This window comes from Taudactylus pleione, unplaced genomic scaffold (assembly GCF_031769625.1).
Source record: "Taudactylus pleione unplaced genomic scaffold, aTauple2 ptg000080l, whole genome shotgun sequence".
NCBI lineage: Eukaryota > Metazoa > Chordata > Amphibia > Anura > Myobatrachidae > Taudactylus > Taudactylus pleione.
In genome coordinates, this window is record NW_028284482.1 from 11,006,708 (window position 1) to 11,029,918 (window position 23,211).

At 46.5% G+C, this 23,211-nt stretch overlaps 2 protein-coding genes across 12 annotated transcripts in view; one reads left to right on the forward strand and one right to left on the reverse strand.

The window, feature by feature from the left end:
• The window catches only part of CSDC2 (cold shock domain containing C2), a 40,687-nt gene extending 25,448 nt beyond the window's left edge, over positions 1-15,239 (reverse strand). The window contains exon 1 of one of the 3 annotated variants that reach the window (XM_088468069.1): positions 15,135-15,239. The gene's annotated coding sequence lies outside the window, so the exon portion shown is untranslated. The other 2 variants (XM_088468071.1, XM_088468070.1) reach the window with 2 other exon arrangements.
• An 82-nt stretch (positions 15,240-15,321) lies between these two features.
• POLR3H (RNA polymerase III subunit H) overlaps positions 15,322-23,211 on the forward strand; it is a 56,812-nt gene continuing 48,922 nt past the window's right edge. For 2 of the 9 annotated variants that reach the window (XM_088468074.1, XM_088468080.1), the window contains exon 1: positions 16,189-16,308. Coding sequence is in view for 2 of the 9 variants with exons in the window: in XM_088468073.1 (XP_088324199.1) it covers positions 15,746-15,781 (36 nt within the window). In the remaining 7 variants the exon portion in view is untranslated. The other 7 variants (XM_088468072.1, XM_088468073.1, XM_088468076.1 and 4 more) reach the window with 7 other exon arrangements.

Genomic DNA, 23,211 nt, shown 5'->3' on the forward strand with positions numbered 1-23,211 from the left:
CTATGGGCTGCAAACAAAAAATCCGGGACGTTGGTGGGTACCATAAATGCAGCATATGGCTGCACTTACTCCTGCCTTGAGCTGACTCAGAGCTAATTTAATGGACCCCATATATTTTATTTAGGATTTGTTTTTATCTGTATATTTAGCACATACCCATAACATACATGTGGCTCTCTTGATGTAAATATTTTGACTGGTACTGCACTAGAAAGTAGTAACAACATTTGTTATCTTTTATAGATACCTATAATATGACGTACAAAAAGAAACCATAGGCTCTTCTAGGGGTTTAGATTGTAAAACCTGGCGCTTCGGATCATGTTTATGCCCGATATATAAAAGGGTTTTTACTAACAAGGCACAGCTAGTAATAACATTGCCTTTTTAAATGTAAAAAATAAACATGATCAGAAGCAGCGGGTTTTACAACCTGATGCTTCTTAAATAAAACAACTACTATCATCATATTCTATTTATATGGATCTGTAGCACCTGGCATCATCAAAATATTGCAAAGATGAGAATATGGGGGGGAATTCAATGGTTGTCACCCACAGCTGTTGGTAATGGGCGCCCGACGGAGCAATTCAATTTGGGAGTGAATGCTGCGGGCGCTCAGAGTTCTGCTTGCACCCTTCTAAGGTGGCAAGCAGAAATCTGCAAAAAGTCCGGGGTTTGGGCATGCGAGAACCTTGCACGGGTATAGCTGCTTTACGCATCTAAACCAAGAGCATTTGGACGCAATATGCGTGAAAAGGCATGGGTGCCCAAAACAATTGAATATCACTTTAGATGGCAGATCGGGCATGAAAAAACTATTGAACTCCCCCCTATACATGATAATAGGAACATGGGTACAACTGAGCAGAATAATAAATGCTTTAATGCAGCTAAAAAAACAAATAAAAAAAAAAATCAGCCTAAGCTGTGTGAGAGGTCCTGAAGATGCTGGCAAGTAGAAGCAGGGGCGGAACTATGGGAGACAGTGGAGGCGCCTGCTGCCGGGCTCCAGCACTGAAGGAGCACCTCCTCCATTGCCCACAATATAACTATGTACCCGGAGTGTACCGTCAGGGCCGCCCAATACATGGCACCTCTTCCCGGCACCTGAGAAGCCACCATACAGCAGCTTCTTATGTCAGTGCGACACGTCCGGCGCCCCCTCACCCACAACTCCCTGTCCCACTCCTCCGTGGGGACAGCCATAGCCGTGGACCCGTGCAGCAATCCTGGCGTCTCCCACACCCACAACTCTACGTCTCACTCCTCCCTGGCACCAGCCATAGTCGCGGACCCGGGCAGCAGACTCCTAAATATCTGGCCCAACGATAAGCGTGGCTGCAGATCTTCTTCCAGAAGTTGAATGTCAACAAGGATTCATCAAACGGAGCTGTGGGTAAGAGGGTATGGGAGGTGGGGGCCTGGGGCACCAGTGACTGAGCCTGGGGGACAGATCTTTGGTTGAGCAACTTCCCGACATGTGAAGCAGTCTACAGTAGACTGGGCATTTTGTGATTTGTAGTCCCACCACAGTGGCAGTCTTACAATTTTTGGACTTAAACTCAGTCCTCAAAGCCACCACATCAGGTGGTTTTCCCCTCCACCAGGGGTAACAGGAGGGCTCCCCACCCCACATCAGGTGGCTTTCGCCTCCATCAGGAGGACTCTGAGCCTCATGCTAATTGCACATACAGGTCACTATCTTATCTGTGACTAATGCATACAGATATGTCCACATACATCTATCCTCCATGTGACACATAACACGTGAGCGCAGAGTGACTCGGTAGCACCGAGCATCTTTTTATGTGAATTTTTCCCTTCTAATGCATCTTAATGACACAGTGTTGCGAATAGGATGCACAGCAGCTTGTGATGATTAAAATGATATGTGGCATGCCTATAGTCTGTGTGCAACTGCAGGTGTATCTGCATGAGAAATGCTACGTTACAGTGTCAGCGGCTGTGACGGGGGCGCCAAATTATAACTTGCCTCCGGGCGTCTGGTATGAACTTACGCCACTGAGTAGAAGAAAAGGAAAGGGAGCAAGGACACAGGGCCTGATTCAGAGCCGGACGCTCTGACCAGAGCGCTCGCTCTGAATCAGGGCCCTCCTACCTAAAAATGGAGCGGCCTCTTGGACGCTCGCATAGCTGTGGGTTACCACCCACAGCTTATGCGAGCATCCATGATGATGGTCTTGACCATCGCGACCATCGGGCTTGCGACGAGACCCTGAGGTAGGGTCTCGTTGCCGCAAGCCCTGGAGTGATTTTGGCTCTATCAGAGCCAAAATCACTCCCACTGACATCACTAGTGATGTCAGTGGGGCCGGCCCCAGACGGTAGGTGTTCCCATGGTAACGCCTCCGTCTGGCAGCCACGCCCCCGGCACGCCCACCAAAGGGAGCGTGCTGTCACTCACCATCGACAGCACGCCCCCTTTGGTGCGAGACCCGGAGCGACAGCTTGGCTGTCGCTATCCGGGTCTCGCGCATGCGCACGACGGAGCTCCCTCCATCGTGCGCATGCGCATTTGGGTACCATCGACCCGCTTGCGAGCGTCCTGCACTCGCGAGCGGGTCTGAATGAGACCCACAGTTCCAAAGAAAAGAAAGGAGAAAAGTGCGCTCTTCCTGTAATGATGGGGGTGTGGTTTGTACTGGTGTTGAGAATGTGGTGGGTGATTGTGGTGGGTGGTGTAGGTGAATGAATGAAAAACCAGACAAATAGAAGGGGGCCAAATCTTTTATTGAAGCAGTCACATGCTACTCCTGTTTGAGCTCTCGGGGTTGAAATGGGGTGGTGTGGGGGGGGAGAAAGTGGGGTGTAGATGAGACTCTGGGTGGGGAAGTAGGTGAACCCTTTCAGGGGGCTCCTTCCCGTGAGGTTCAATAGACCGACATGTCTCCCTTGCTGGACCTTTGGTCAACAGTCTTCAGAGTTTCTGGTGGTGTGCTTGGGGGGGTGAAAGTGGGGTGTGTGTACCCTGGCGTCGTCCCGTGCGTTGGTGATTTGTCCCAAAGTACTTACCTACCAGTAGGATTTTATGTTCGTGGGTGATAAGATGCGGCCGTTTTGCAGAGGTGGGTGTTGCACGGCTGATACTTTGATGTGCTTTGCTGATGGGTCGTTAAGGTGCTGTATGCACTGCAGGAAGTAATCGGTGGGTCGTGGTGATGTTGAGCGGGTGACCACTGCCCACGTCGTGTGCTGGGTGCTTGGTCCCCTAGGCCTGCTGCTGGCTGCAGTCCAGAGCTTTCTGTCGGCAATGGGGATGGGTTCTATCCTCCAAAAGCTCACTGGAGTGACATGTGGATCTTGGCACCTTTGGGGGGAGCACAATGATGCATCCTCTGCTGTCGGTGCCCACGTGTGATAGCTGGTCCGGGACCTGGGGCCGGTCTGTGGGGTTTGTATGACTGGTGGTCGTAGTCTCTGTATGCCTCTGGGTACGGTGGGAGGCGGGTTTGGCGCAGGGCACCGGTGGCTGGAGGTGCCACGGCTGTGCTGGCTGAGGTAGGGCTCGTGTGGTCGCAACCGTGGGCTGGCATCTGTGGGGAGGTGTTGAGGTGGTGGCGTGGTCCCGTGGAGTGGGATGGGCGCCAAGGGGTGGGTAAGGGGATAGTGAGGGAGCTGGGGTGTCTCCAACGAGTTTTGGCAGTATTCTGCCTTCTTCAAGGAGTTCCAAAGAAATTAAAATTAAGGCAGATCATGGAGGGCCAGTCGTCAACAGCCACAGCACCATAGTTTTCTCACACAATTATGCAATTTTTATATTTTTATGTATTTAGGGGGCTAATAGTGTAGGGGCATACACGCCCACGTGGCTCTAACCACACCCAAGCAGCAGTGGTCACAGCTCCTCCTCTTCTAGGTCCTTGAACATTTTCAGAACCAGACCTATGTGGCTCTTAATTCAGCCTTGACCCTGCCCACCGACCCAGGCTGCCCAATTGATGTCCCAGCATGCCTGTCATTCTGGCAAGTCACAGATCAATTCCTCTCTGATCATGTGGGCTGAGGCTCAATGGTGGCTTTGTAGTACAGTAATTAGAGATTTGATACATGATCAATGCACATCTGAATAAATGTGGAAAGCAGCATGGCTGCAAATGAGAGATAGGGGTAAACAATGGAGATGCAAATAATAAGGGATGTGGGAGCTAATTATAAGACAAAATAATGACTAAAATGTAATAATATTGCACAAAGGAGGGGTTAATGATTAAATCAGGGTTTTATGATGGAGGACTGGAATGAATGATGATGCCAGAAGGAGCTTTTTATAATGTTTTGGTGGGTTAATGATTACTTTGTGGATAGGGTGTTTATGTAATGCTGAATAAATGATGGTGGCGGAATGATGATGAGGGTTAAATACTGATAGGGTCAATTATACAGAGAAGAGGATGATGAGCTGACGGATTTTATTTAGCAAGTAAGGCCCCACTTGGTTGAAGCACAGTGGACTTGTGCAGATGTCATCAACCCACAGCTGGAAGCAATGTGCTACAGGTAACTCAGCTGACGATACCTTCCAGGAGGGGGACACTGCTGGACAGGTAAGTAATGTCAATTACCAGTGGCATACTCTTATCGTTGTGATACTAAATTAAATATGCAACCTGGAATAAGTAATGTTGAATGGAGCCCTAAGTAACACATTAGCTGAAAAAGTAAACACAGTCTTCTTTATTTCAAATTTATTTAAAAAAAAAAAAAATGCTTATTAGGATGAAGGCATTTGGGTCTCTGTGTACCAGACAGAAGATAGTCACACAGAGAGAAAACCTTTAATATGTAGTACTAGGAGTACATGAATTATATAGGCCCCCATTTATTAATGATCGCTATTGCAGGCGACCTGGGCATGACATTAATGCACATGATCGCATTGCAATATGCGATCATAGAGCCAGGATGTGTCATCCGGGACATGCAGGGATGTGCCCGGGGAGCTGGCAGCAGTGGCTTATAGCGTTCCCGCTAGGCTGTTTTAGTGAGGCGCGGCGCCCTGCCCTCCTTCTAGAGGGCAAAAAGCACCCTGCCTTCACAGTCTGCAGATGCCGTCTTTACCCGCGGGTCGCAGTGTCCCATGGGTGGGGAAATGTGCGGTGACCCGGTCACCACCGGAGAATAGACGCCGGGCATGCGTTTCGTCATATTACTTGTTTTATTTTTATGATTGAATTAGGTCAAGAACATCTATTCATAACTTATCCAACATAATTTATAAAAAAAAAATTAAAAATTCTGAGCGGCTTTTGGAAAAAATATTAGCCAGCAACAGTAATTAGTTAAATCAGGACAGTCCTGCCTAAAATGGGGCAGCTGGGAAGTATACTGCAGGAATCAATAATATTATTTACTGTATAAATGTATTTATGTGGGGAAGGGTATTTAATTTATTTAGGTGATTGCACTTAACTCACCGACTCAGGTGGTTTTGGGCTTTTTAACATACATTACTCTGAAAGCATGCGCAGGGGCGCCTTGGTGGGGGAGGGGAGCAAATACTAATTACCCCTGCCCAGGCTTGTTGGAGGGGCCAGGGTCTGATGCTCCTCCCCCCTCCCTCTTCAGGGTCGGCAACAGAAATCTTGGGGCCGGGTACCCTGACATCTCTCCCCCCAAGCGCGACCCCTCTTACCCACACATACATGTGCCAATACATGTGTTACAGCTATACATTGAACAGAGATACCCCCATATATATTACAGAGACAATCAGCCTTTGTCACCCGTGTATTGCCAACACTGCAAGCCTCATATTTCAAATGAACACCACTGCTGCAAGTCATATGTTGCATAAGTAGCCACATTACAATCTATAACTTGCCCAGGTGACCATCATATCAAAAAAATTATAAAAAAAATGCAGAGGATGACTTAAAAAAAAAAAAAAAAAAAAAAGGATAGATAGATAGATGTGATTAAGGACCTCATTCAGAGCCGGACGCTATTTGCGCTCGCTCGTTCAGATAAAAGGGGTGGCTATTCAAATTAACCGTTCGCTCTTTGCGGCCTGTTCACGCCTCTAGGTCTGAACGAGCGAACAAAACATGCAGTCTTTTTTTGGAAAACTACGCCCCCTGGCCGCTCGCATCCTACGTCATGTCCGCTATTTATTAGATTAATCGAGTACATCGACCAGCGTATGAACTGCTCGCTATTCTTGTGGTTGGATTTTCCGACCGCAATCTTGTGAGCAGTTCTGACTAAAAAATAACCCAGTGACGTGGTCAATGACGCTGCTGTATTAATTATGCACACCCATAAAACGCCCGTTTTGACCTTTAAGCACGCCTGCGTTCGGATCTCCACTCCCCGTTTTCAAGCACCTTCCCCTGTTACCACCCACAAACGCCTCCTCCTGTCACTCAAAATAGCAGGCATTCGCTATTTAGCAAACAAACGATTTTCGGCCGCACTGACTGGTTCGCGCATGCGTATTACGATCCGTACGCATGCGCAGTTGTGCAAACATCGCTCGGAACGAACAAGCGGCCGCTTACGAACGGCTCAGAATCAGGCCCTAAGATCTATAGATGTGACATAGATAGACCTTTTTTTTTTCTGTTTTTAAGCCACCCTCTGCTTATACCCATTTTTTTTACATTATATATATTTGGCAGCAGCAGCACAGCATTTTTGTTTTTAATAATATCCCATAATATTATATATGTAGATCCAATGCAAAAAAAAAAAAAAACCACGTAGGACCCCCACAGGAAAAAAAAACAAAAAAAACAAAACAAGCACATTAAAAAAAAAAAAAAAATTCCTGTTTTGGTCAAAAAAAGCACTTTAGCCCCCACAGGAAAATATTAAAGACATTAGCCCCCACAGGAAAATACAAAAGACATTAACCCCCACAGGAAAAAAAAATTAAACAAGCAAATTGGCCTGGATAGTGTGGATAACTTATGTCCCTAGGTTAGGGGGGGCTGTCTCTGGGGGGTTGTGGGAAGGTAGGGTAGGGAGTGTATGTCCCTAGCTATTAGTGTGGGGGTGTCGTAGGGTGGATAGTGTATGTAACCGGAACTGGGGGTGAGGTGGTCAGAGTACGTCTCTGGGGCCAGGAAGGGGGAGGGTACTGTATATATAGTGGGCCGGGGGTAAGACGGGTTACAGGTATGTTTTGTAGGCGGGGTAGTGGTTAGAGTGGGCCAGGGGATAGAGTTGGTTAGCCTATTACGCCCCAACAGAGCCAGCACTTGCTGCACAAGCTCCATACACTCCTAGGCTGCTGGGGGCAGGGTGGGAGTAGTAGTGAGGAGCAGGGGGCAGGATGGGAGGAGTAGTGGGAAGCAGGGGGGCAGGATAGGAGGAGTAGTGGAAAGCAGGGGTTCAGGATAGGAGGAGTAGTGGGAAGCACTGCAGCGGGCAGGATAGCAGGAGTAGTGGGAAGCAGGGGACAGGAGTAGTAGTGAGAATGGGACTCACCGGGAAGAAGTCCTCTATGCAGATCGCCCGGGTCCTGGACAGTGGTTCTCTTCCGGGGGAGACCTCCAGGGACTGGTTCACTGCTCTCTTCCTAAATGTGCTGAGTTCAGGGCAGCAGCAGGGAGACTGTGCCGACTGCCGGGGACTGGCTGCTGACACTACATGCCACTACTTTGTATTTGTCCGGCGTCACGCTGGTGCACAGTCACACTGCACAGGCGGCGGACATTGCGGGAAGGGGAGGGAGAGATGACACAGAGGCAGGGGGTGGAAATTGCCTGTCAGCGGAGGCTGTGGGTGAGGACACAGGAGCAGAGGTGTGTCAGGTATGCGTTCCGTAGCGGAACGCAAATTCTGGAAGCGCAGCAGCCGGCCCTTGCACTGCAGACACATGAATCTGCCTGGGCTGACAGGCAGTGTCAACCGGTCCAGCAGATTCATGATCGGCAGCACTGAGCTCAGCCTCGGCGGCACCTCTGTAACAGCACTGCCAGCAGGACATGGAACTGGGGACAATGGAGGAGCCGAGGTGCCCCCTTCAGGGCTGGCGCCCAGCGGCAGCTGACTCCATTGTCTCCCACAGTTCCGCTACTGGTTGGTGCATGCTCAGGCAGCTGCTGCGCTGCCATTCAGTGACTGTCAGATACTCTCGACTGGGTGGTACTGCCAGCCAGGGAGGGTAAGGTGTCTGTAGAGGGACTGGAGTGGTGGTGCTGCAGGGCTGCTGATGGACAGTGCAGTGCTTGCCTGTGCTGTCACCCGCATGTCACTGTGACTCACGGTGCCTGGCATCTGCTGGTTACTTTGTAAATCCCCTCGGCTGGTCCTGTACTCCTTATAGAATTCCCGGGCCGCAGTGGCAGTGGAGAATCACCAGTTGCTGGTCTCTAGGAAATGTAATATCAATGTACTTAATATTAATTGAGGGGTGTATTGTTTAGGGGGTTAACAGTCTCTGGAGGAGGCCCATGACTTGTTCATCACCCAAGGTCCAGTGTGACCTTACTCCACCAACAGTCACTATAGACAATGAAAGCATCAATTTTCATTTTTAAGATTATACAGCTTCTTGCTCCATGTACCTATAGAAAACTACATATGAATTTATCTCCCCTTGGGACCACTTGGTCAAGTTCAAGTATCTGTGGAGATTGCACCAAATGAGTGACATCCGATCCTTGTACAGATAAATGTCTCAGGAGATGTGTGATTTATGGTGCATACACACGGTCAGATTTTCTGTCAGATCTGAACAAAAACGATTTTAAAAATCGTTCAATCGTTCATATCTGAAAGAAAATCTGACATGTGTGCCTGCAACGTTGAACGATGCGCGTTCCCACTTGTCAGATAACGATATCTGACATCTGATGTGTTTCCAGTCAGATTTGGACGATTCCATTCATTCTAATACAGTCTAAAATCATTCAATCATTCAAATCATTGGTAAAATCGTTCATCTGACATATCTGACCGTGTGTATGCACCAATAGAACACATTTGTAATGACATTGAAAGACAGACTGTGTATTCTATTTCCAGAGTTACTGGAAATAGAATACACAGTCTGTCTTTCAATGTCATTACAAATGTGTTCTATGTTATTATGTTTGTGTAACTCAATGGTGATTTAGTGGTCAACTTAGAAATTTACACAATCTGGGGCTCCAGAAGAGAATAGAGTGAAGCATGCAGGGATGTATCAGAAGCCCTAGAATAGATGAGGGTATCTTTTTTCACTGGAAGTGAAAACTTTGCTTGTGGAAACTAGAGATGAGCGGGTCCAGTTCCCTAAGAACCGGATCTCCCTGCCTGCCCCGGATCCCTGACCCGGGGCATAATCTCGCGACCCATCTGTCGAGTCGCGAGGTTTTGTTTTCAGCGGGCTTAACGCAGATTGGCTTAGAGAGCCGTCTGTCACGGCTCTCAGCCAATCAGCGTTAAGCCCATTGAAAACAGCACAAAAGAAGAAAAGAAGATGGCGCCCATCATCCTCCGCCTGACACCGCCGGCACCCCCCGCTGCCGACACCCCCACTGGCAGCATCCCCCGCTGCCTGCACTGCTGCCCAACGTACTGAGGACACCGTCAGCAACCCCCACACTGCCGACACAGTCAGCAAACCTGCACTGAGGACACCGCTGGCACCCCCGCTCTGCCGACACCGCTGGCACCCTGCATTGAGAACACCCCTGCACTGCCGACACAGTCAGCAAACCTGCACTGAGGACACCGCCGGCACCCTGCATTGAGAACACTGCCGACACAGCCAGCATACCTGCACCAAAGACACCGCTGGCACCCCCGCACTGCCAACACAGCCAGCAAACCTGCACCAAAGACACCGCTGGCACCCCCGCACTGCCAACACAGCCAGCAAACCTGCACTAAAGACACCGCTGGCACCCCTGCACTGCCGACACAGCCAGCAAACCTGCACTAAAGACACCGCTGGCACCCCCGCACTGCCGACACAGCCAGCAAACCTGCACTAAAGACACCGCTGGCACCCCCGCACTGCCGACACAGCCAGCAAACCTGCACTAAAAACACAGCTGGCACCCCCGCACTGCCGACACAGCCAGCAAACCTGCACTAAAGACACCGCTGGCACCCCCGCACTGCCGACAACACCCTTCACTGAGGACACTGCCAGCACCGCAGCACTGCCATTCCATGTACTGAGGACACCGTCAGCAACCCAGCTCTGTCGACACTGCTGTCACAGTAAGTGCACTATTGGTGTATCCAACCCACACTGTATAATACGCTGTATCCATGTTGGAAATTAGAAGCTGAACTGCCACATGTTAGTGCCGCCCACACTGTCACTTAGCTTAGTCAGCCAGCTAGCTGGATGCAACCTTTTGGCCTTAACTAGATGAAGCAAATACTATTGTGAGGTGGTCAAAATTTATTGGAAATTACTGTAAATAAATGTTACTGAGGTTAATTATACTGTAGGAACAAAAACAGGCCCATTTTATGTGATTTTAGCTGTTTAATTGTCTGGTCAGCGCAGACAATTAACTACAGGATAAAACCTGCGGATAATTGAATATGTCCCTAGATTTTCAGACTTTTAGGATGTGGATGCAGTAGCAGCTGCGTTTTTTGTCGCAGCCACTGCTCTGCCTTTATGCTAATACCGCGGCCAATGGACATCCTATTAAAATGCCTACGTGCTGCAGAGCAAATCTGCTGATGTGTGTCCCAAATCACACTATCGGCGCACCATCGGCCCCACCATTGGTCACTGCACCTGCCCATGGCAGACACAGAGTGTCTGAATGGCCATGGATGCCAATGGAACAGTTGCTGACACCCAACAACATGCCCACCACAATTATCCCACTCCCCCCCCCCCCAGTAGTGTACCCTGGGGGGGGTTTCTGAGTATCCAGAACCACCGCTGACAGATGCGAGAATGGGCAGCCCCCCAGTAAAATTCCTGCATTTGCCCCTGCCCCAAGTCACCCAGGGCTGGATTAAGGGGCACATGGACCCATACTTGCCAACTCTACCCTGATTGTCAGGGTGACTCCCTGAAATAGTAACAATATTCCTGACTCCCTGAAGAGTCCAGCAATCTCCCTGTTTGCACCTTACCCCCATTATGTAGCTGTTATATACTTGAGGGGGAAAACAGAGATATAGACATTTAAATGGTATAATCAGTGCCATTTCCCTGCATTTGTTGGAAGGCACAATGATCCCTATGGCTACATGAATTTTCATATAAGGTTTCTTGTGGCCACTTAAACAGAATCACTTGTAGAACACAGTACATGAGTGAATCCTGAAACGTATAATTGTGTTTTCATCAGCATGTAGATCTTACTAACTGCTTTGGGCTTGTTTACATGTGGATGTAAGTGAATGTTATGACACGCCTCTCAGATGTAGACACGCCCACCTTACCGCCGTGCTCATAGGTGGTGCTTTTACAATCTCCCTGAAATTCTTTTAAAAAATAGGCAACTATGCATGGACCATGGGCTTAAAAATGTTCAAGAGCCTATACTGAGGGCTGTAGGAGCTGTGACCAGTGCCGTGTGGCCAGTGCCGTGTGAGTGTCTTCACCCAACTGTCTCCCTAAATACATAAAACTATATAAATTGCAAGAGAACTAGAAAAAAAATCTTTCCCATTCAGCATATCTCTATCTAAAAATCTGAAATATCTTCAGCTCTAATAAACTCCTGAATCTTTTATAGATAAAGGAAAATATTTATCATTATGTACTGCAGGCCTGTGCCTAGGAGACACAGATTTTCAAAACCAACTTTTTCTCTGTACCACTGTGCACAACTTTGTCATTAGGCAAACCTGGGCAGTTATCAAGGGTGCAATGGTTTTAGGGCAGTGGCTCCCAAACTGGGTTCCGCAGGCATTTGAAGGGGTACCAGGCATTTGAAGGGGTACCAGTACCAAATAAAATTATTTTTGGTCAATGAGGTAGGCAAAAATCAGTGCAGTGGCTGCCAATCATAAAATATGTGGACAAACTGAAGCACAACCCTGTCCATAGCACATAATGGAACCCAAGGATGACAGGTTAGCACAATTTACTTAATTTAATACATTTCGCTGAGTTTGAGAAATTTCTGGCTTAGGGTCACCATGGAATAAAATTCTAATACTCATGGATGCAGTGACTCCAATTGTTTGGGAACCGCTGGTTTAGGGGATGACTAAAACACTAAGGGGTCTATTTATGAAGCAGCGATAACCCCTTTCTCTGACTTCTTTTCCCCATGAGAAAGAGGTTGTTATCGCTGCTTCCTTCATTTGAACACGGATTTCTCTTGCATACCCTTTCTTAGTTTCCACGTCCTCCATACACCTCAATGGGTGATGTCTGGAGAGACTTTGCTGCAAGCCTTAGTAGTCAAGTTGCCCCTCTGACTAGCTACGCATGAGTCAATCACCTGTAAGCCTAGCTGGCAGTGTTAGGCTGCTGGTGAAGAGTAGTATGATAAATAAGAGGGGCAAACTGTGTTCTGAATCGCTGGGATATGCAGTCACACAGAACTCACCCACTGAAGCACCAATGATTAATAAACTAAGTTACACACTGAATGCATCACTAATGTCCCTGTAGTTCAGTACCCCAACACTGAGAGACAGCCGCTGAGACAGTGGAGCAGTAGCTGGAAGCTTCTGACCTGTGAAGCTGCCTGCTGCTGCTCCTTCATATTGGTAATGACCTCAGTGTGTCTAGTGCTGGGCTATGACGTCATAGAGTGAGTGTAGGCCGAGTACAGTAAGGACCTGTTCATGTAATTGTGACTGAGGCAGACCTGGACGCAGCTGCATATACACCTGTCAGGAGACACATCTCTTGCGAGTGCTGGAGGACAGGTGCAACGACTTGAACTGATGATGATGATGACAATCAGCAGCACAAGTTAGCCGCTTCTGATTGGCTAATTGTGGATTGATCCCTTATCACATTAGTGTAGTTGTTACAGTATATGAATTTGCAGTCGTCTATTTGCATTACTTCTTCTTTGTATTTAATTATATTTTATATGTAAATGGGACTTTCACATTTATTAATAACTGTCCAGACACTATTCCCCCTTATATGTGTATATGAGACTCTATTACATTATTAGATTGTGTACAAGTGGGGTAATGTAAAAGTCTTATTACACTATCATGCCACATTTCTATGGGGCCTATTTATTATTTTTAGTCAGACTAACTAAGTATCCAACTTGCTGTGAGTAGCAGCGGCGGATACAAAATCACGGAACAATTCAACATTGCTCCACTATTGAGGCAGCTAATCCGAAAATCAGTTGTCTCCGCGATCCCCTTCACTGCTACTTCTGCAGCAGTGAAACTTAGCACTGCTGAGTCTGACTCCGCAGGGCTAGTTCGCCTGCGCGAACTTGGCACAAAGCCCTGGCGTCTGGTCTAAAGAGCCAAACGGGCGAAGGGATACGAAAGGAACCCTCTTCGCAACACGGGGAGCAGCGTTCGGGAACAAATGCCATCTGAAGATAGCATTTTATTATATACATCCAACTGAACATATGCATAGAAAAGCACTTTTTTCAACATGAATCTTTTCAACATGAGCCCCCTTTATTGCATTATAAGAAGAAGAAAAAGACGATTTTTAGTTTGCAGATGATCAGTATTAAGGAATAAGGGAAGTTCCAGGGAAAATCTCGACCATTTCCTAGGTCTGTCCCTTTACAATAGGGACACAAGGCAACTAGAAAATTTGCTTCACGAGTGGCAATAAAATATAACTTCTAAGCCACAATGAGGGGTATGGTATCCACAGTGACATACACCCATCACAAATGGCTTCTCCGCTGCACACATCACTATGCAGTGGGGTTCCCCTAATATGCAGTGAAAGTTCAATTGAAAAAGAAACATTCCATACATTAGATATCCAATATTGTTGGTCTTCATCACCTAATACTAGCAAGCATCTTACACACTTCATATGCATCTCATATACTGCAATCTACATGCAACGATGATGCCCTTCTATTATAGATGACTATATGCTACAATATTATCATCATTGTATATGCAAGACACAATTTTGAGCACATTAACAGAATACACTGTCTTTTTAGACAACATTCAGTAACAGCCCCTTTGTCTTAGATTAACTAACTATAATTTTACATCAACCACCGTAATAAAAAAGGAGCTAGAACAAAAATAAAACTAAAACATTGTATGTTTATAAACTATAACCCAGTTTTTATTTTGTAGTCCTGGAAATTAGTTTATTTCAATGATCAACCATTTGGTCCTTCAGAATTCAGTTTGCACCTCCATTCTGCTAGACCAAAGCATTATCTGTACCCAACACTAGGGAAATAGATTTTGCAGAGAAACTGCCAGCCATTTAATAAGTATTGTTAAAAGCCGCTCTGCCTGCTTTGGTTATTATTAGGGTAGTCTCTTGGGGTGCTGTTGCAAAAGGATTTCACCAGATTATATTTAACGCCCTGACATACATATGTCTGGATCTTTCTTTTGTGTCTCATTTTAGAAACAGGTGCATGCTACAGAACATTAAAGAATGAGATCTAGAAGAAAAACCCTTCACCATCAGGTTTACTATGTGTAATTGTAATGTTTCTGAAGCACATAAGGCAGTTAAAAAAATCTACTACAGCAATGAGCCTCTACTGGGATTGTGACATATTAAGAAATCTGTCCTTATTTGGCAAGCAACAATAAACAGTATATTCAGCTTGAGAAGGGCAGGACAAAACACTGTAACCAAGAAATGATTTAGTGTTTGTACACCTATTACAATGTTGCATATTATTCTGTATGTGCAGATAATCCAAACAGCATTTTATGTCGTGGCTGTGTCATCTTGTCTTCATTACAAATGCACAAACCTGACACCATTTTAACAATGTAACAATAGCTATTTTCTGAATTTAAGAATGCAATGTACACATACACTATATTTACCTAGTTGAACCAGTTCCTTTTGACCATGTGCTTAGTAAGTTCATTAATTAATGACCATGACTTCTCACATAATCTAATGCTTTTTGCACGTCAAAGCTCATTTGGATTCTGGAGTTAAAGGAAATTCCTTACCTTGTCTTCCCACACTGAGAGATGACCATTAAGATATCCTCCTCCCCAAACAGACATGTATTATTGTATGCACCCCCAATCCTCACCTTGGAGAGCCACTTATAGAGTAACGTTCTCCCACGATCCAAATCTTCCTTGTTATTTTGTAGCTACATTCTCCTTCACACCCCTTAGCCTGACGTACGTGACAAGAGATAGGAGTGGCTTTTAAAAGGCTGTCCCATTAAAGCGCCACACAGTGTGAATAGCAATGTACCAGGCTGCAGTGCTCACACAGCAGATCTCCCACCTGTGCCAGGCATGGGGCAGATTAACCCACTGACTGCCGGCTGACTACAAATGGGTCACTTGCGGCAGAAAGCTAAGTATATTGCACTTAGTATAATAGTGAGGACTACACCTTTGATTACACATACAATAATCTCGCCCATACAATAATGAAATCATAGATTTTGAAAGCAGTGTACGGGTAAGATGTGTGACAGAGATAATGAGCACTTTCACTAAATAAAATATATTCCAACAAAATGAGCAATGTTTCTGTATTGCTGTTTGTGACAGGGCAGAGTTATTCCTGATGAAGCACATCTGATGTCTGCTTTAGAACCACTGTATGCAGCATGAAGCTCTCTAACTGGACGGAACTACAAGTGCCAGCTAGTCAGGGGCTGCCAGGGCATCGTGGGACTTCTAAAACATGGAGAATGACAGTTTTCTACGTCTCTATCTTGTGGTACATACTAAAATGAATATAAATGTATAGATGGGCACACATCTGGCAGCAGAAGGGTTACTAGACCCGGCGGGTGTAAACTGGGAATGGTATGACAGACATACTGACAAACAACATGACAACTGCTGCTGCCCCACTCTTCCTAACAGGTCAGGGCGTAATAAGCCACTGCGCATGCGCATACAAATCACATAAACACCTAAACTCGGGATAAAAAAAAACAAGGAAAACAATCATGCGTACACAGCTTTGTAGGTTCAACAGTGCTGCGCCTGCGCAGAAAGAGCGTACTCTCACATAGGTCTCTGTGCTGACACTGCGGGAGTGAGAGACGTCTCTCTTGCCACATTTGGGAAAGGTAATTGGCTGGGGGGCTGAGAGGGCGGGACTGTTGCCTGGGTGACGTTTGCTGAGCGGATATGATGGCGAGAGAGAGTGAGTGAGAACTGTATATGGCCACTACTACACGTGTGCTGGATGCGGAGGAGGAGGATTGCTGCTGCATAGGGGAGTGAGCAGGGCTGCAGGTACTCATGCCGACAGGGTGCAGGATAGATCCAGTCTGCTGGGTGTGGGGCCGAGCATGTGGCGTCAATGAGGAGTTCTAAGAAACAGTAGACAGTGCGGCTACTGAGAAGTAAATAAGATCTACACAACCAATATGTTTTACAGTGAATGTTATTTATCATGTTTAGACTAATTATTATCATCCTTTATTTTTAAAGCACCACATGCCGGACAGGTAACAGTGAGAATCTAGGGTACAGTAAATGTAATATGACTATCGGGACAACACAAAACAAGTGATTGACAAACTAGGTAGAACGCAGATGGTTGGGAGACTCACTATAGTACCTAATTTATCAAAGAGTTTTATCATATGCAATGAGTTGTAAAACTTGTTACGTATGATAATGGTGCTCCAGCCAATCCGGCACCATTTATCATATGCAACAAGTTTTAAAACTCATTGCGTATGATAAAACAGGCAAGGGACTGAGAGTCATAGAGGGGGTGATTTCAATTGTTTTATTGCCCCCCTATCTCCTGTCTAAAGTGATGGGAGATAAGGGTGCGAAATTCAATTGTGTTTGGGCGGCCAGCAGCTAAACCCGTCTAAAGTCCTGCTTTGGGCGCCCAAAGTGCCGACTTATCGCACATTTCAGCTCGCAGCCCCACAGCATTGCAGAAACTTGTGGCTAATTGAATACGTATGTTTCTTAAACATGGGGCTATGCCATGGTTGGGGAATAAGCGCCTCTCCACCTGCTGGTTCTGGAGCAGGAAGAAGTTTGCATTGACTAATCCAGTGGTTCCCAAACTGGGGTGACGCAGGGCACTTGCTGGGGTGCAGTGGCGGGACTTGCGAATGGCGGGCCCAAATGCAAAAATATGCTTTTGGTCCCGCTGCCAAAATTTGTAAACTTCTGAGATAACATTTATAGGGTCCCTACATACTACCTTCACAAAGCCCCATCACCAGGGTCCTGGACTACAACCCAGTCAGAGACTTTTATAGACCATTAATTAGAGAGCACTGAGACTCCCAATAATGATCCATAATTTTAAACAAATGTATTGTTTCTTTCCACATTTTCTTATCTACAGTAATATAACATATGGTGCCTGCTCTGCTCTCGCCAAACCCCCCTCCCCAAACCTAGTCTGTAATGTGCGTCCTCCCCATAGTATAGTATGTAATGTGCCCCCATAGTATAGTATGTAATGTGCCATCTCCCGTCCGGGATGTAGTCTGGAAGCCGACTGTCTAAATGCCGACCGCCGGCTTCCAGACTACTTAATCCCGGCGAGGGTTGAATGACAAAATTTAGACACCTGTAAATTTACCGACGTCGGGAGACTGGCGGCCGGCATCCCGATCCAAGTAATGTCGGGCGCTGCGGCGGACAGCTGAGGGTGGGGGGGGTGTGTGTGGGGGGGGGGGGTGTTAGGTTTAGCGCTCCCGGGGGGGACTTAGGGTTAGGCACCCCCCTGGGAGGTTAGGGGGAGGGAGGGTTAGGGTTAGGCACCCCCAGGAGGAGGTTAGGGTTAGGCACCCCCTTGGGGGACTCAGGTTTAGGCAGCGGAGAAGGGGGGGGTTAGGTTTAGGCACTTAGAGGGGCGGGTTAGGGTTAGGCACAGGGGGGGAGGTTAGGGTTAGGCACCCTAAAAGAGGGTTAGGAGGTAGAATTGGATTAGTTTATGCTTACCTTTAGGACGAACGGGATATCCTCCCTGGCGTCGAGCAGCGGCCGGCGGTAATACATATCACACCCCTCCCGTCCCATAGTATATAATACAAATGTGCCTCTTCCTCCCATAGTATAGAATGTATTGTGCCACCCTACCCATAGTATAGAATGTATTGTGCCACCCTACCCATAGTATAGAATGTAATGAGCCCCCCCCATAGTATAGAATGCAATTTGCCTCCCCATGGTAGAGAATATGATGTGCCTCCCATCTGTAGGTACTGTAACTTACCTCTCCTATGCTGCTATGTTCCTTGGACAGCTGCCTCGACTCCTCCTCACACACTCTAGCAGAATTGCCCAGCCTAGGGTCTCTTCCTGCTCAGTGCTGACACTCCTGGCAGATAATGTCACAATGTGTTACATCACTTGTGCGACATTGCCTGGGTCATCGGGTGCTGTCAGGCACTGGCAGTGAAAGCAGGAGGACGAAGCTTGTTTCAAATACTAGCCCTTTATGCATCCGCATGTTTCTTTAATTTCATTATTAGTGATAATGCTGATAATGCTGCCAGCTGCGGGCCCCTTCATTGGTAGTTCCACGTTTGCAGGGGTGCCAAGGGTTGGTGTCCAGGACCAAATAAAATTAAAGTTGGTAAATGTGATAGGCAAAACAAGAGTTAGTGGCTGGTGGACAAACAAGAGCAACCACCACATAACCGAACCTAATTCTGAGCATACACTGGCAGACCCAGAGACATTTTATCAGACCACCTGAATATTGTGGCTTTACTCTGTGAGATATTTTGCAGTGTATGGCCACAATATCTGCGTTCCTCCCCTGGGGAGGAACAGGGGAAATGTTGGCCGATCAGCCGTGGCAGTGCATACACTGTCGGATACGGCCGAACAATGATCGGATCAGTTGGGTATGTTGGAAGAATTTTCATCCCCGACCGTTCGAGCATCGCTGATCAGTAATGGCCACACACTATGCAATTATTGGCCTGATCGGGCAGATAATTGCATAATGTATACCCGTCTTAAGGATCACAGGAGAGCGTAATTAATTAATTTTTTTCCTGAATTTCTCAATAAGAAGCTTTTGGGCTAGGGATGCTGTGAATAAAATGCTGATACTCTAGGTAACTGTGATTCAAGAAAGTTTGGAAACCACTGGACTATAAACTTGTCTACCCAAAAAGCCCCTTCCCTAAAAAATGAGTATGACTCAAAGCGTTGGTAAATATGCAGATAATGCAATCATATAAATGAGAAGCACCTGATAAGACAGCAATAAATGTTCAAAAATAATGTTCAGGAACAGACAATTCTTCTTTTAGGTAGGTATACCATGCATCTGGATGAGAGTCCTTTTTAATACTTTTTAAGAAGGTTAAGCAATACTCACCTGATGCAAAATAAAAGTGAAAAGATGTGATCAGTTTGTAGATGAGGTCTAGATATCCTGACAATGCCACAACCGGTCAGTCATAGGTTCATCAACAAATGTTAAAAAACAAACAAACAAAAAAAACAAAACACGGGAATGGCCTTGCTTAGCATGTAGTAGGCAGCAGGCTGCTAGAGCGCCCTCAAATATCCTGTTGTCTCTCTGTTTTCCCTGGTGGTCTAGGGTAGAAACTTTCTGCAGGTGTGTACTACCCATATCTCCCCATCTGTGTTGGTTTGGGGTTGAGTGGTGCCCGGCATCTTTACTTACCGAGCAGTGAAGCCGATCAGGTTGCGGCAGTAGTTCCTGCTCTTCCCACTGTGGCTGGTACCTGTGTCTGCCCTCCCTTGTGGGTCCTCCTGGGGCTTGACTGCCTGAACCGAGACTCTGCTGGGAACTGTGCAGAGTCCCTTGTGTTGCCATCTCCCGCTGCCATCTTGTCATCTTCCCCGTCCGGGAGGTGCAGCACGGCCTGAGGCTGCTGTGGCTTTCGGTTCTTCCTTGGTCTGGAGAAGTGTCCTGCGCTGGGATCCTTGTGGTTGTTGGAGTCTCCTGTCTGGCCGGGGTTGCTCCTGGAGGTGTGCTGAGATGGTGGAGGGAGGGAGGGAGGGAGTGAGGGAGTGAGTGTGTGGTGGCAATCTTGCTTTTTGTTTCTCTGCTTTCCTCCTTACTGGGAGCCTTTCTAGGATTACCAGCCCATTTTACAAGTGACTTTTTGCACATAATCCACATAGATTTTATATTCCTATTGTTTTCTGTGATTCCTTTCCACTGGGGTGCCTCACTGCTGAGATGGGTAGATTCGGGCATGCTGCTGCTGTGGCTGAACTGGAAAAATGTGCAAATTTTTCAAAAATTGGCTAATTCAGTTTTTCACCATAGAGGCCTTTAGTCCCAAGTTTGCAGTGGACGGAGCTCACAGTCTCTCCTTGCAGCCTCCTCCACCTGGCGCTCCGTCTCTGACTTCTATTGAGTCATCTAGTTCTATGATTGGCTCGCCTTCAGTGTATACTCAAATACAACTACCATTCTGTGTCTGTATCCAGACTTGGCCTTGGAAGTACAAAAGACACATTCCCAATTTCTACACGTTCTATGTTTCTTGCTCGGCTTTGGGTGGTCTACAATGGGTCCATGATGCGCGTCAACTCCGTGCTCTTCGCTGACAGGGTTATATTCATTTTACTTGTTTTCATTCTGCATTTTGGTTTTACTTTTTAATATTATCATTCTGTGCTCTTTAGCAACTAGTCTTAGAGGTATGTAATTACACCTTACTTACAATGTTATGGTATTCCACTGGGGAGTACATTATTTCTAGCAGAGCATCCCTGCAATATCAATGTGTGGGGTATTTTTTGTTTGTTTTTCAATTCACAGCTCCTTTGTTTATTTTTCTAGTGTAGTTGTGCTTTGTTTATTTTTTTTTTTTATTATTATTGCTGGCTTCTCTAGGTGGCGTGGTGGTATTTCAGCTTGTTCTGCTACTACCACACTGTCTGGGTCAGCTAGCAATCTGTAGTTTAGATTAGTTTTTTTCTGGGAATAGGTATACTTTAGGTTAAAGGGTATGCAGGGTGGGATGCAGGTGTGAGTTAGCATGTTTATTTTTCTTATGCTGTTTTCTTTTGGTTCATTTATGTATGTGTTGCTGTGTTTTTTTTTTTGTTTTTTTTAATTTTTGCTGATATTGGGGTTTTTGTACAAGCCTATGTGACATTAATTTTGCTTATGCTGTTGGCGCATAGAGGTATTTCTATTTTATTCCTTTGTTTTCTTTGCTCTTCCCCCCTTCTACTTATTTGCCCATGTGTGATTTTTATTTTTAAATTTAATGTCGTTAGGGGATAGTTGTGGGGGCCTCCATCTGCTCGCATGGAATGTTCGTGGCCTTATTGATTGAAAAGAACTTTGGTTTTGTCCCAGGCCGGGAAGCTGAATGTGGATATTGCTTGTCTCCAGGAGACTCTCCTCTTTGGTAGCTGTATATTGGCAAATGTTAAGTGTATGCTCTACTTGCTTCTTGGTGATAACAGCAGCATTTTAGAAATCACCTGCATTGTGTAATATGGGGGGAGCATTATTATACTGGAAAATAAACGTTAGCAGGACTATAAAAGTTAGGGTAGAAAATATATTAAAAGCAATTGACTGTTGGGGGGGCGTGTCTTTGACGTTTCTGCAGTAGCACACATGGTAGTGAGCTCTCCAGTGCTTTTACCCTGATCCACCTCCTGTGTCGCTAGCCTCGGGGCAAGACTTCACTCGCATAGTACCGGAGAACTGAGATTCCTTGGCGATCCGAGTAGTTCTGTGGCCTGCCTGGCTTGTTCTGGGCTGTTTTCCCTGGTGGGGCCTGAAGCTGCGGCGCATCACGTGGGATCAGGGCTGCCATCAGAACTTGTGGGGCCCGGGACTGACAGAAAAGGCCCCCCCCCCCCGCTACCTTATTCATACACACACAAAAAATATATTTGGTCAAAAATTATTAAGCCTGCCACCACGTCAAGGTAGACTCTTTAGGCAGGTCCCTAATCACCCTCATTAAATTAACCCTTTAAACAAAAAGTGTTCATGGTAACTAGTATCAGATCCTAACAGCAGGATGCTGATATTATGAAGTAAACAAGAGTCCTTAGGTTGGATGTTTTTGGCCAAAAACATCCAACCTTAGTAATAACTTAACCTAGCCTAACTTTTAAAAAAAATTAAATAGAATCAAAATAAGTAATATATGCTTTTTGTATATACAAAAAAAAGTGGTTACACCTTCAAGAGTCTTCTAAGAACGCCGAGTTGACCATCTTCTCACTTTACTGGATGCTAATTCCTTTATTAGGTCTTTAAAATCCAGTTGTTGTGCAAGTTTGTTTTCAATAGAAAGAAGTGCAAGGCTATTGAAACGTTGTTCACTCATTGTTGAGCAGAGGTAATTCTTAATCAAGGCCAGTTTGCTAAATGCTCTCCTTCTGCCACAGAAAGTGGAAGGCTGGTGAAAATTCTGATAGCAATGCAAACTTCTCTAAATATTCCTTGAAGCTCTACACTGTATATAGCATTAAGTAAGTCCAGTGGTGTTGAATGGCTCTTAAATGTAGCATCATATACTTTTTGAAGATGTTGTTCACCTACTAAATCTGACGTCACACGCGCTGACTCCAAAACAAGCTTTATTGTTTGAGTCAGACTGTCACTGTAAGCTGGTGGAGGAGCGGCCCGAGCCCTGGCTGCCTCCTCCTCCCATCATCATCATCATCATCATCACCCATCCATCCATCCATCCATCCATCCATCCATCTTTCCTCTCTTCAAGGGGGTAGTTCAGGCTGCAGGCTCTTTAGAGGTGGTACTAGCGGACGGGCCCCCCCTCCCTGTTCAGCCAGAGGCCGTGCCCGAGATTCCTGTCCCGGCAGTCCCCCCCTGATGGCGGCCCTGCGTGGGATGCCGGCTGGCTCTGTGATTCTGTGCAGTGTGGCCGCACAGTGACCCGCTCCGTCTTCTGCACTTGGTGGCTGCTCCTGCCTGATGTCAGAGGTCCCTTCCTGCCAGCAGTGACCTGGTTAGTTGGCTGCTCTACTGCCTGTCTCCCCTCCATTGTGCCTTCTGAACTTCGCTGCTGGCCGCCATATTGCCTGCCATGACACTTAGAGTCCCTAGCCTGCACCTTCCAGGGGTCCTCTGCACAAGCTCTCAGTGCTATTATTATACTCTGTTACATTACACTGCCTAACATGGGAAAAATTCACCATACTGCAGCAGCAAAACTAGATCGTTAGGCCCGCTCA